At 35.0% G+C, this 15,159-nt stretch overlaps 3 protein-coding genes and 1 non-coding gene across 4 annotated transcripts; all 4 read right to left on the bottom strand.

Moving 5' to 3' along the window:
- Positions 1-2,807: 2,807 nt before the first annotated feature.
- Positions 2,808-2,880, bottom strand: TRNAA-UGC. The gene has a single exon. It is a non-coding gene; the product is annotated as a tRNA-Ala (tRNA).
- Positions 2,881-5,264: 2,384 nt separating this feature from the next.
- On the bottom strand, positions 5,265-6,756 carry LOC106313207 (UDP-glucuronate 4-epimerase 1). Its single transcript, XM_013750967.1, has one exon. The coding sequence runs from the start codon at positions 6,617-6,619 to the stop codon at positions 5,330-5,332; it is 1,290 nt and encodes a 429-aa protein (XP_013606421.1). The 5' UTR covers positions 6,620-6,756; the 3' UTR covers positions 5,265-5,329.
- A 2,800-nt stretch (positions 6,757-9,556) lies between these two features.
- Positions 9,557-10,223, bottom strand: LOC106295203 (counting factor 45-1-like). The gene has a single exon (XM_013731044.1). It carries the CDS (start codon positions 10,092-10,094, stop codon positions 9,768-9,770), a length of 327 nt encoding a protein of 108 aa, XP_013586498.1. The 5' UTR covers positions 10,095-10,223; the 3' UTR covers positions 9,557-9,767.
- Positions 10,224-11,971: 1,748 nt separating this feature from the next.
- LOC106343682 (glycine-rich protein DOT1-like) lies at positions 11,972-12,812 on the bottom strand. The gene has a single exon (XM_013782970.1). It carries the CDS (start codon positions 12,737-12,739, stop codon positions 12,245-12,247), a length of 495 nt encoding a protein of 164 aa, XP_013638424.1. The 5' UTR covers positions 12,740-12,812; the 3' UTR covers positions 11,972-12,244.
- Positions 12,813-15,159: the final 2,347 nt, after the last annotated feature.

The following is a 15,159-nucleotide window of genomic DNA, read 5'->3' as shown; positions in this document are numbered from 1 at the left end:
CATATAATAAAAAATTAGATTTTTTCTTATATGTTATATTTTGAATTTTTTTAAATGACTTTAAATTACAAAAATGAGGAAACCTTATATGTTATTTTTTTTTTTAAATGACTTTAAAATACAAAAATGAGGACACCTTATATGTTAGATTTTTCTTATATGTTAGATTTTTTCTTAGATGTTATATTTTGAATTTTTTAAAACGACTTTAAATTACAAAAATGTAAGTTTTCCTTAAGTATACGACTAAAAACATTAAAATGACATGTATCAATTCGATGATTGATTTGAAAGTTTTCAAAACCATATGAAAGTTAAAAATCAAAATAATTCAACTGTGAAAACAATACTGTTCAATTTTTTCAAGAATGTGTTCGATGGAAAAAATAAGGTTTTATGTCATAATTTGTTTAATGTCCAATCCGATTAACCCATGATGTATTAATTATAGTTTTGTTCCACTATTTTTAATAAAATTGATCCGATCCATAGGAAAGAAATTATATAATAACAACAAAAAATATTTTATATATATAAATAAAATGATCACATATATAAAAAAAACTATCGATAATATATACAAATAAACTCACTCTGCGCAGTCTTATCCTAGTAGAAATATTACAATACAACCATTGAATGGACCGTTCACTACTATAAAATTATAATGTTTTCAATTAATTCTCAAGACTGATAAATGCAATCGTATGTTAAAAAGGAAAATTTGACATATCTTATGTACATGTTGTTTACGTAAATGAGCTTGAATCAATTGCTTATGTTATTCCATAAAAGATTGAATATTTTTTATATGGTAAGTATATATTTCGTTTAATAAATAGTGATTTTCTAGACATAATGACAACTATTTCATGTCTAATTCTTATAAAAAAAAGGCGCGGGAGATGGTTAATTCTCACACAATTAAATTTATATATCATTTTCTATTTTTGGCAAAAATATTCTTAATGGAATGGGTCAAGTTAATTAAAGCCAAAATTTAAAAGTGTGGACTTTAAAAATAAAAACTTATCAACAACTATGGTTCATATATTATTTATCAACCTTATATTCATGCACAAGTGTTATATACGATTTTAGACTTCATAAAATTATAGTTATTGCATAACATTAAAATTTTGTATGAGTAAATATTATAGTAAAAATTCACTCCGCGCACTTGCGCGGATTATCAACTAGTTTAATGTAATGCTTGTTTCTATTTCAAAATGTTTTGAGTAATACCATTAAGGAATGATCCTTAATTATCACGCGGTTTCTCAGCTAGTGATTTAAAGTTTTCAAATTTTAAAATCTGATTAGTTAACTATCTTGCTTAATAGCAATATAACAGTGAAATTACATTGTTGAGAGGTCAAAAAATTATTGATTAAAATATCATTTCATTGAAATTATAAATACTTTTGATTTGTTTTAAATGTATATTTTGCTAAGTATGCATAATAGAGTAATGATAATTTTTGCCATATTTTCTTCTACATATACAGAACATTATTAAAAAGGAAAGAGATGATACAGATACACACACAAGCTAATTTGATGAAAACGTGTTTTTGTATATAGGTAATAAAAAAATAAGTAACCACCATTATAGGCCATCTTTTTTTTTTTTTTTAACATTTGGAATTTTATTTATAACAAGAGAAGATACAAGGTAGGATGCTTTTGTGAAATACAAAGCCAGCAAGAAAACAATTTCTTCTGGAGACTAGGCCTTAAAGAGGGAAACATAACACACACAACACCAGAACGACATTGAAACAAAAGCTTAAGATTACACAGAAACAGATTTGATGAAACAAACTAGCACTTTGGACAAACGATGAAAACAAACCGGGAAAGGTAGGATTAGATTGAGCGTAACCACTAAGTCGACTTTATTGAGGAAGCCCATACACAGAGCTCATTATATTGCTCCAAACTTTCAAAGGAGCCACGAGCATAACCGCTTGGAACTAACCATGGGAGACGAGGTGAGACGACACTGATTTGACCAAACGAACTCCCAACGACTTGAAGAGTAAAGAGCCGAGGCTCCAAATCCAAAGAACTGAGCCGGTAATGTCTTCGCAAAGACAGAGACAGAATGAGCTTCACTGCAACCGAACCTGAACCGTTGCATGCAAATTCTTGGATAAGCATTCCAACCAACCCCAGAAGCTTCACCACCAAATGCATATCAAATTACCACAGAAAGATCAACAAAGGTTTGAGCTTGAGCCCAAATAAGATCGGCAGTAACCAAGAAACCAGCATCAATGTCACCAGATAAACTGAAAACATCCAAGAATCAGAAGGATCACTGCATGCAAGCACCCAAACGCCCAAAACCAAGCCAAACACCATGAGATCTAACGGATCAAATCAGAATCTGAAACTGAGAATCTAAGCTTTAACCAAAAACTACCCAAACTAAAGAAATAAGAAATCAAAGAGACAACCGGACCGACTCCGTGGCTGTCGGAGCCCACCTGCGTCGGCCGGAAAGACAAAGCTCAAACGAAGAAGTCTAGAGAGAAGAGAGAGCAGATCTAGAACCACCATTAGGCCATCAATTTAACTTTTTACAATATTCAAAACTCAACAATATATTGGGAAAGAAATCAACAATATTAAAATCAAATAACTAGTGACATGCATTCTCTGTTGTTATCGTTTCTTTTACACCATGTCGGATTTTGTTATAGGTCAAGGGTGAAATACGTTACGTGTTTATGGAAGTTACTACCAAAATTCTAAAAAACCAGTTGTTGTAGATGATTTTTTTTGTCAGCAAAACTTATAAGTGGAAATGCAGGGAATCGAACCCTGTGCCTCTCGCATGCAAAGCGAGCGCTCTACCATATGAGCTACATCCCCTGACGAATTTATTTGTGTAGCATTTAAAAGGATTTCGTAAGTCGTATCAACATTTTGTTCGAAAAAAACATCCGTGAAGGTGAAGGAAAAGATAGTAAGAACAACAACATAAAAAAGTGCAAGAATATGCTAACAATTATGACTAAGAGCGAAAAGAATATGGTACCAAATATGGATAAAACTTGAAATATACAGAGTAAAAGAAAACATGCTACACCCATCCAAAATAGCATATATATGGATTACAACAACGTTCCTCATCCATGCTACCATGTAACATATCCATAGATATACTCAAACTCCAAATAATCAGTGTTCAACATAAAGAATAATTCAAGTAGCTTAGTATAAAAGCACATCAGTTAGCAGTTTTGTTAGGAGTCTGGTCACTACAGTTAAATTTTTTATTTTTTCTGAACACCTTTTTATTTTTAGAACACCTGTCACTACAGTTAAATTAGACTATCATATTTCTAAACAATCTTTGATAATTAAACTCGTTTTCTACCTTCGTGATTTTTCACCATATATTAACAAAAGACTAATCTTTATTAATTTTAGAGCCAAGATCAATGAACCTAAAAATTAAGTAAAAGCGCGGATAGGTTTTTATCAACCAAACCGAACTAGCTTTCTCAATAACAGGAAACGGAACCTCCATGTCATAACATGTGTGTAGACATCAAAATTTTCATTTGGCCGAGGTCTAAGCATTGAGCGATTTTAGGTTAATTTTGCTGCATTGTGATCAAAGCTGATAAGCATAATCCATAACACAATGACTATAAAATAAAGTGTTTCTATATGTTCGTATTCTCCGCTTTATCAAATTCTATGTTTGTGTTAAAACATATATAAACGAGCATTAATACCCAATCATTTCTAGATTTGTATTTTCATTAGTAATGATATAATTTGGTCTCTCCACCACGTTACCTCTCGATTAATCATAAAATTCACAATTCAACAATTGCTCATCTACATTCTTTTTGTTGGGATCAAATATCCTCTACATTTTATATCCTTAAGTTTTTAGAAACAAAGACTCGGTACAAAATGTCTTGTGTGCAGTGGCGGACGCAAGTGATGAGGAATGGGGTCATGTGCCCCCAACTAGTTTTTATTTTCCTTCGGTAATTACTTTTAATTTAAGAAATTTTTTATAATCATACAATGAAACGTAATGAAATAAAATGTTGTGGCCCCATCTAAATATGATTCTGCATCCACCACTGCTTGTGTGGCCGCTTGCCTACGTCCCACGGTCCCTAAATGGTAAGATATTTTATTATTGTTATTTTGATAAAATTGTTTAAAATTGTTTGCACTATCGTGTAATGTCTATATGAATGGTGATCAGGAAACTGCAAAGAATAATGCATTTCTTAACCTTCATAAAAAAATCACCAATTCATAAAAAAATATTTTTTTTTTCGTTCCCTATCATTTTTTTTTGTAGAGAAATAAAGAATAAAAGTATTTATCATTAAATTTGAGAATGAACAATCATTCCTTTTCTTTCTTGTCATTTGCGTTCATTTTCTATTCGTTCCTCTCGTTTTCAGAATCGCAAATATTTTGGCCTACAAACACAACTAACTAATTAAATAAATATATCATTCTTAAACAATGTAATTGTTTTTCACTTGATGACCCACAAAATGTCAATATCTATCCATGTTATAACTGGTTTGCTTGAACAAAAAAAATACGAAGATTTGTTCGAAGAAAATCAAGTTCTTGAAATACATTTATATATACATATATGAACATGTTAAATCTAGAAAACCTTAGAACTTTAGTTCAAAAAAAAAAAAACCTACAGACCAAAAAGACATGACTCAAATATTATCGTCAATATTTTAAAAACTTCAACACCCTTCCTTTCACTTCCTATTCTTTGCTACCTCCAAAATACAAAACGATGAATTGGTTTATTGTCCTCGTTAGTGTCGGTGGAGAAGATAACGTCGCATGAGTACTTCACAGGTGGACCGTAAGATTACGACTCAAAAATTAAATTCCTCATCGGATCCAACGGTTACCGTACAGCTTAGGTCTTCTTCTTTATAAAAATAAAACTCCGATTGACCCCACCCACCACTAAAAGCCCAATTTCTCTGCTGTCACAATCTTCCAGCTAACTATTTTTCCTATTTAAAATTATTTATTTTATTTCCCCCAGATTATATCACTGATTATATATACCGTAGATCCCGTAACCAACATTTTTGGCAGGTAATTATTTGCTAAGAACAAATATAGTAATTAATATAACAAATTTGTTCGCTGTCTTTTTAGTTTTTGACTGTCGTAATAGAAAACAATATATAATGTTGGGAGTAATTACCTAGAATGAGTAATTAAGAAACGAATCATCATCATAATAATAATAATGTTGGGTATATTAAAAAACAAAAAAAATTCGTACAACAAAAAAAATTCACCGTTAATGTACAAGCTTGGCTTTAGTATTGTATCCGTAATAAGAAAGATACCATCTAACGAACTTTCTCAACCCGGTTTCCAAATCGGTTGTCGGTTTATACCCGAATTCCTTACGGGCGGAGCTAATATTCGCGTGCGTGAACGGAACGTCGCCGTTTCCAGGCATCTCCACGAAGTTCCTCTTCGCCTTCACCTTGAGATGCTTCTCCAATATATCCACCAGAATCGGAACCGTAACCGGTGACGTGTTCCCTAAATTGAATATCCGGTACGGTGCGGATCCGCGTTTCTTCCCACCCGACCCGGTGCTCTTACCCGACGAATCGAGAGATCCTAAACAGCCTTTGACTATATCGTCGATGTAAGTGAAATCCCTCGCCAAATCGACCCGGTTTTTCCCTCGGTAGATCGTGATCGGTTTACCTTGGAGAATATTCCTCGTGAAGGAGAAGTAAGCCATGTCCGGTCTACCCCATGGACCGTAAACCGTGAAGAATCTTAAACCGGTGATGGCAAGACCGTAAATATGATTATAAGTGTGGGTGATTTCCTCTCCAGCTTTCTTCGTCGCCGCGTAGAGACTCGCCGGTTGATCAGTTCGATCCGATTCCGAGAAGGGAACTTTCTCGTTGAGTCCGTACACCGAGCTCGAGGAAGCCCAGACGATCGCCGGCTGAGGATTCGCCGATTTGCAGGTCTCGAGGAGGTTGACTAGTCCGGCGATGTTGCTGTGAACATACGACTGAGGATTCTCCAGCGCGTATCGAACCCCGGCCTGAGCGGCGAGGTGCATCACGTGAGTGAAGGCGACGACGTCGAAGAGCTTGGCCAGTAGCTTCGCGTCGTTGAGATCTCCTTCGACGACGAAGATCCCTCGGGAAGATAACAGAGACCTCCTCGCGCGCTTGAGCGAAGGATCGTAGTAGTTGTTGAAGTTATCGAGCCCGACGACGCCGTCTCCTCGCTTCCTCAAGGCGAGGGACACGTGGCTGCCGACGAATCCGGTGGCGCCGGTGACGAGGACGGAGATTCCGCCGGAGCGGTGGATCTGAGCGGAGGTTCGGACTTGTTTCTCCCACTGGATGCCGCCCCAGGAGGCGGTGAGGTAGCGGCTGCCGGAGTCGACGAAGCTCTGGAAGCTCAGGTAGGAGGCGGTGAGGGCGATGAGGAAGAGAGCCCAGAGGAACATGGTGCTCGTGGAGGCGAAGCAGCGGTGGAGCTGACGGTTTGAACGGTCGATTTTGAATTTACCCGGAGTTGACGGAAACAGCTCATCTTCGATAGAAGGCATGGTTAACGGCGTTTTGACGGAAGATTTATCGAATTGAAAAAACGAAAAAGATTTTAAAATTTTAAAAGAGAGAAGACAGATGCAGATTTTTGTTTTTTTTTTGGTTATTTTCCAAAAGCATCTGCTAAGGAGGAGAGGAAGAGACGGAGGAGTATATATACAGATGACTCAGGGGACAAGGAGCCGCGTTAATTCTGATTTACAGATTGGCATTTTCTTTTTTAACTCGTTATTATTTGTTTACAGGAAAAAAAACGATATCGCTAATAGTTTTTTTTATTAAATGATCTGGATTAGTGTTTAAATCTAGTGAGGATCTACCGTAATCTCTATTTTTCACCAATTTACCGCGATCTACGGAGGAATCTTAGAATACAGCAAGGTAGATGAAGTAAATATAGATAAACGATTTATTTTGGTAAACTAGCAAAACAATAGTGGACTCATCAGTGTGATAATTGTGGCCTTGTGGGTTATCTAACGTATTTTCAGCCATTTTAATTCCACTATGCCATGGTAAATTAAGCATCGAGTGTTTTTAGTATAAATATGCGAGAATACTATGTCTATTTAAATTGAAAGAGTTCATTTGAGATTCATATTTGAAAAGTCTAGAGAAATTTTATATAGTTTCTTCGGTCTTGTGTGAGAAGCGTGTTGTTACATCTTGGTGTATACTACTTGTCAATCATGAGTTATCATGTTTACTACACAACTGTATGTGAACACATATTTCAGTTGATTTAGTATCATTGATATATTGTTCTTTTGATTAGTATAGCTAGTGCACCCACATTTTGGTCTATGAACCAAGTTAGTTGTTAGTTAGTTCATTTGCTAAACACATTGCAAAAGATATCTAGTTTCAAAATCGGGTTCAATTTTTACTTTCTTGTAGAGTGATAGATGTATTGTCAAACAACATGAATTTTTCTGGCAATGCTTATCTTTATGGCTGCTTCTTTCATCTTTGTTCTAGATCGCACACATATTGCCACTAGTTTACATCCTGGCAAATGTAAGCCCTTTCTTTTGATCAAACCCATGTTTTACAAGTGTAGTTTTTCTTAATGTTTCTGAATGCATCTGCTGTAATAAGACAAGTTTCCTCATATCTATCACTGACAAGCAAGAAGAAGAAAAAGAAGACATGAACAAAAGTTAGTTGGTAGTTTGATCATCACTTTAAAAATACTTGTCTGTGGAAGAGTCTTAAGATCTCCTAGCTAATAATTCACCAGTTTCACTTATTCAACAATTAGCACATGTTATTCGTAATCAACTATTTAAAAAACTGAAAACAAGAACGTGCGACCAACTTACAATTAATGTTGTATAAACTTCCAAAGACCACATGCTTAGGTCATTGTGTATGGTTTGTTTTGTAGAATCTTCTAATAGATCAATTCCGGTTCGCAAGACGTGGTCGTGCAAAAAAAAAGTATAGTTTTTCTTTAATGCCTTATTCGCATATTAAAAATGCTTAGCTAATCGATTATAGTTACAATTTGATAACGTATCCAATTCGTTTACGATCAGCACTAGAAAGAGCTCCATAAGTTGTAAATCTTGTGATATCTAAATGGTGAATGCATTCAGAGGAGTGTGGCTTCGGATTCCAGATAGCAAAAGAATATAAAATTTCTCTTGATATTGTAATTACTCAATTAGCAAAGTAAATTTAGAACTACTAATTACTGCTCTTTATATGATTAACCCGACTGACTGGCACTGGCCCGCACTGAGTCAAATTTTAGCACAAAGACGTGTGAGTGCATTTATCAGTTTTACTATAATTTGGAACCAATGAAAATATGTTATAATCAAATAACAAAGTTTTTATAATTTGAGAGAATAAAACTCTACTTTTTCAAACAGGATAATGCATAGAGAGGACGTGCTGACCATAGCATTCACCATTGGCTGTTTTGGGAAAGCGATAAGAGAATGGCAATAATAACTGCGTGCCGCTTCCATGTTTCTCTAGCACTACCGCTTCCACAAGTCACGGTTTCACCATAAAAGAGAAGGCATGGGGGGCCACCTCTTACTACATTTTTTTAAACAGATCACTTACTTCAAGCCTATTCATAGTTTTTGGGAGGATTCTTTGAATCCAGACTAAGATTGAATTTGAGAAAGAAAAGATTTGCGAAATCCTGCTAGAATCTCAAATTATATATTTATTTTTAAAATAGTGGAGTAAGCGATTATGGTAGACAAAGTTTTTAGGACTTTTCACAGCACTAGTTAGCTATTATTAGAGTCTTTGTCTAGAAGCGACGTAACATGCTTAAATCTTATACATTGGTTCATTTACTTTTCGTAAATTTGAAACTATATTAAAAATAATTAGCAAAAACTAGGATCCTTTAAAAATTTAATCAATGTATTAGGTTTCTAGAACAAGATGTACCTGGAGACGCCAATATTACAACGTTTTGTATGAGTTTTGATACATATAGAAATAAATTATTTAATTACAGTTGCGATTTAGTGTCAAAATTTTGATCATTATATTCGGAATGGTTCATCAAAATTGAACGTATTCATCTATATTCAAAACTATGTATATCCAGACGCTCATATCTATTTACTTGGGATTACATGGAACACATCAACTTTGTCTATTAATAGTGTCTAATACAGACACAATTATGGAAAAAATAAAGTTAATATTATGTACTATCATAAGGTAGGTGGACTAACTCGATTAAATATACAGTAATATTCAATTTAGAGATTTAGGATTAACAAAATACGAAACTCTTTCATAAGTGACAGACCACTGCACTGATTCTTTGAAATTTAAGAGTTTAACCATTTGAAGTAAAAGAACTATAATTTGTGATCATATGATTTGATTTATTGATATCGTTTGAAGCTTGTTTTCTTTGGTTCCAAATTCGAATTACCTAATTACGATTGCACATGCACTGATCCAAATTTAAAGAGATTATACAACAATTTAGACTTGTATGGAACATACAGACTCAAATTGCACCCAAAAAAAACATAGACTCAAACAAACATAACTTATGACGACATTTTATTCATCCAACTTCGTATATACACACGACAAACCAACAACATAAACACACACTTTTTGGTTCATACTTTAAGTAGGAAATACATCGTTACTTATTATTTAGTTACCAGATCCTGATCCAGCTCTAGATCCAGCAAATGAACCAGCAGATGATCCGGCTCCTGATCGACCCGAACCACTAGAAATCGAACTTGATGACGAGCTAGAGCTAGAACTAGATGATGAACCTGATCCTGAACCTGCACCAGCACCAGCACCTGAGCCTGAACCGCCGCCAATACCAATCCCCAATCCAACGCCCAGACCGACCCCAATCCCACCTAGGTCAAGCCCCAAGTCTTTTCTTGCGACTCGGCTCTCGGTTAACATAACCAAACTTGAAATCACTAATAAACCAAGAAGAGCTAAACCTTGGACCCTAGCCATTTTGGAATTCTTCGTGTGTGAAACCTTTTAAAAAAATAGTCTGTGGACTTGCCAGTCAATGTGTATTGAGTTTGTAGACTTGTAGTGTAACTTAGTTGGATACAAGAGAGAATAACATGTTCGGGTATTTATAGAAGCTTTGCGATAGAGTGAGCTATTACGTGTTCATCACCAAATATATTTTCACTACTTTATCATTTTGTATTCATAGTTTACGATCATACTCTCAACTAAAGAGCCACGAGTACCAATTAAACACATGTTTTAAAGTAATCAAACACATGGTAGTCTGACTAAATATAATCTTTGCTCAAAAAAAAAAAAAATTTTGATCGACAATACATGCAAAATGATTTGAAATTATATAAAAAGAAACGAACTTAACCCGAGTTAATTCGTGAGGTTTTTCACCCGTGAGGGTATAAGACGTTCAAAGAACCAAAGATTGTTGTGGTCTCACATCATCGTTACTAGTCACAGTTTCAGTCACAAGTCCATATCATGATCATCCAAAATGCATAGCGAGGTTATTATTACCAAAATTTAGTCCCAACGAAACGATAAATTAAATAGAAATGGTTAATTAGTGCACATAATTTAAGTACGGATGCATGTGATGTGTGCATTATCGTTTGCTGCCACCAACCCACCAGAGAGTCGACGGTCCACTGAGCTTAGTGGAGTGGTAATGGTTTATACACGCAGAAACTAATCCCCCATATATATTAATGGTCACTAATCTATAGTCCCCAGTCCCCACTATGAATTATTGTTAAAGGCACATGCACGTGCTTAAATCATTGCTCGAGAAAGATCGTTCAGAATGGTTATGTTTTTATTACTATGAATGACATTTTTTTTTTCTCAATCAGGCGCCTATTACCCTACAGAAGCATATTTTTTACCAATACTTTTTTTTAGACCAATACTTATTTGATTAGTTTTAACATAAAAACTCTGTTTTCGATTCTGAACCACTATTAGTTTATTATAAAAATAAGATTATTTTAAGCACAGAAACTAATCCCTCTAGTGAGTATTAATTATATGGTTCTCACTATGAAAAAAACTTTTAAAACACTATTTTCTTAAAATATTGTATGATTTCATATTTAAAAAAAATATTTTGAACTATGCTGAACTCCAAAGGTAAGACTATAATCATTGCAATTTAAGGATTCAACCATTTATAAGTATTTTGTAGTATTCTTATCACGGTAACGATCTTTTCATGCTATATTCTTAAGAAACTACATGCTGTATTCTTAATTTTTGTATGATGACAGGTGTTTAATTCTTTGGATCTAGATTAATTCTAAAGGTAGTCGTAATTTGCTTATGAGCTATAATCTAAATCAATACCAACACGAAGACAAAATTAAATCTATAGAAAACATTTTCTTAGTGTTAAATACATTAATGATAAACCACTTGTAAATCTTAGGTTTGTCTTTGAAGCAAATTTATAAAGAGGTCTTTTCTTATTATTATGTTTTTTTGTTACATATCTAAATTATGTATCATATATATTGATTTGTTATTTTATATTTTGACATATCTCTGTTGTTATTTGACATACTGAATGTAACACTTCACAACAACAAAATAAAGGCAATTTTACCAAAAAAATGAAGGCAAATCGTTCGAATACTAAAAATAATAGATATGAATTAGTGATACAGAGTCGTTTTAAATTAAAAATGAATGCAAACTATTCATTTTATCGTATTTGCTATTTTTGATTTTTAATCAAGCTTAGAGCATTTCCATTCCAACTTTATAATTTTTAATAATTTTTTGTTTGTTCATGATAGTATTTTTGATTTTATTTTGCAGTAAATTATGCAGCTGTCTTGATATGCTCCTAGACGGAAAAGAAGAAAAAGAACACACGTGCATGCATTATTCAATTTTCTCAACAATCAGACTGAAAAATTACAACTTATAGTACATAAAGTTAAAACATCAATAACATCAAGAAAATGGAAGAGTACATAATTAACCAAACACGTCAGAAGCTTTTTCCATCTCCTTTATTCACACACTTTAGGAAATTATTTTTATTCTAGCATTTTTTGTCCTACTAATAATAATAATTACGTTAAACACATAGCACGGACAAGATATTGCATGCATGCAATATTCTTCATTCAGTCGCCGCCTTCACCGTATCCTCCTCCATACCCACCGCCTTCACCGTACCCTCCTCCGTTACCGGATCCACCTCCTCCACTTTGACCCCCTCCTCCTCCACCACCTCCACCGTGACCCCCTCCACCACCACCTCCTCTTCCACGGCCAGACCCGGAACTCCCGCCCGAACCAGACCCGGCACGTGACCCCGCGTATGATCCAGCCTCGGATCCCGCATCACCTCCACCACCACCAGAGCTCGAAGAACTGCTGGAGCTAGATGAGGAAGAAGAGCTTGAACCTCCTCCTCCTCCTGATCCTGACCCGGCACCAGCTCCGGACCCGGAACCACCTCCACCGAGACCTATGCCGATACCAGTACCGATCCCTATACCTATCCCGCCAAGGTCCAAACCCAAATCCTTTCTTGCAATCCGGCTCTCGGAGACTAGGCACGACGTGGCCAATATCAAGGTGATTAGAACCAGTGATGATGAGTTACTCACAGACATATTATATCTATTGTTTTGTATTTGGTAATGTTTTTTCTTTCTTTTTCTTTTCTCTTGATGAATATATGATACAAGATGTTGAAGGTATTTATAGGCGTTCCAGGGCTTACTAAAATGGTAGTGAAAATCTTACAAGTCAAAGTTGTGTCCACACACCAAGTATGGTATATAAGTAAATAATTTCATTTGAGATGAATCATACCATAGGTTGTGACTTGTGAATAGGCATCCCCTTGTGAATATGTATTGATAATGATTAAAACATACTAGTGGTCACAACCTTGATAAGCACGTCATCTCCAAACCAAATTTTAAAATCTTTGTTAAAATTGGGAGGCATGACCGACCTATAAGAGAGAGGTCCACTTACAGAGATTGTTAGTGGAGCATGCACCGAAGTGTGTTCGTTGCAGCGTTGTACACTCTTACACCCACATGTTTATTTTCGTGCAAAAACAATCATTACACGTTTATCATCTTCTTTTCTTTTTCTTATCGACCTCCATCTAACCTCTCACGTTAAATATCATGTGAAATTAGCGTCAAACCGAAATCATGCATTAGTCTGGTTTAGTGATGAAATAGGTTCAACCTAAACTGGAAGATGGTGTTGATCGAGTCAAGTGAGAAAGAAGAAGTGATCCTCATCAAAGACGAACAAAAGCCACCGAAGTTATTAGTATCTGAAACTTTGACAGGATAGCTAAGCTTTTGGCTATAGTATAGGTTTAATGGAAGAGTTCACACTAAGCCTCTCTTTTCTCATATGCAGACTTGAAGAAGATCTTAGAACTGAATCCTCCAAATGACCAAGCTAGGAAAGCGATTCAACGCCTTGAACCTCTTGCTGCTGAGAAGCGAAAGCGAGAAAAGATGAAAGAAGAGGCTATAAGTAAGTTCTGATAGTTTCCTATCGTAAACCTTTTGAAATCTTTTGCAATCAGCACCAAGTGTGATTCTTTGTGATCACATATCCTTCCTTAGAATATCAAATGTGGTTTGGGAATTATTTCATTTGTTAATCAAAGTAGTCTGAATTTGTTTTTGTGTCTGTAGCTAAGCTGAAGGAGATGTGAAACTCGATTTTGGGTCGGTTTGGGATGAGTGTGGACAACTTCAAGGCTGTTAAAGATCCCAACACTGGCTCCTACTCTCTTTCTTTCCAAAACTAGTCACTATATCGATTCGGTCTTAGTGAGAGTTATTGGTTGTGGTGGTATTTTATTGGATTTTTTAAAAAATTCTAAGTTTGAAAATGTTTAATAAATCCATTGATTTTTAAAATCAAAATATGGATTTCAACAAGAATTCAGATGGATGTCAAAATCAGATAAGTAGATTATTATAAATCAGCCAAATGAATTTAAAAGAGCTATTATCAGCTCGTGAAATTTAGGGACTTCGTTTCTCTTCTTGAATGAAACACCTCTCCTCTTACCCTTTCGCTGCTTTGACGTAGATACTTCAACATGAGTACCACCCAAAGGACCCGAGAGAAAACCATTTCACTTCATTTCCATCCACCGCAGCATAGAATCTAACTTTTTCCAATGAACCCGCTGCACTATACATCTGAAAAGGAATTGAAACCAAATAATCTCACGGAGTACTAACAACAGATTCAGTAACCTACCTAGGTTTCAAGACGCTGCTATTGTTAGAAACAGCATCAACGTGTACTCCTCGTGTCTCACATTTACTAACATATTTTACAATACGATTCTCAGGAAAAGCATGTATTCCAGAATTACCAACCAATCAATCATCATCTCTAGAAACCGAATTAGGCTTAGTAATCCAGAAAACAGTTTGTTCTATGTGAAGAGATTTATTGGTTGGAGTCTAAGCAGGTTTCGGATAGAGTTGTCAAGGAAGAGAACGGGAACGTCAAGCTTGAGTGTCCTCCCATTAACAAACAATTTTCCGCCGAGGCATAGAACGTCAAGCTTGAATTAATAGTATTTGTAGTTGTAGTTGTGCTAGTGTAGCCGATCAGTTGTTTGAATCTTGTTTATTCTCCCTTTTGTACTTTGTTTGACAGATTTTGAGTTTTGCAATACAAGTTGATGATTGGCTTATTTTAAATTTCAAAAAGGATGAAAACACTGATATTTTGAAAAGGCAGTCAAACACAACATAGGTTTTACAAAGACAACAAAAAAATTAAACTTCAAGAATTGTGTTTAGATTTACTTGACATGTAACTTTACCAACAACTTTAATTAGAGCACAGCCAAGAAAAAAACTAACCATTACGTAAACTCAACACATTTTTGTAAGAGTCCCATTGAGGATTCACTCAGAGGAGGATGCAAATATCAGCTTCAATGATATTTGACGAAGTGATCCTTGTTGGTGGATCCACTCGTATTTTTGTTGGGAAAGAACTTATTAATGTCACAGTAAAGCTTGATGAGGTT

This window comes from Brassica oleracea, chromosome C1, assembly GCF_000695525.1.
Source record: "Brassica oleracea var. oleracea cultivar TO1000 chromosome C1, BOL, whole genome shotgun sequence".
Lineage (NCBI taxonomy): Eukaryota > Viridiplantae > Streptophyta > Magnoliopsida > Brassicales > Brassicaceae > Brassica > Brassica oleracea.
This window is presented reverse-complemented; position numbering and strand designations above follow the sequence as displayed.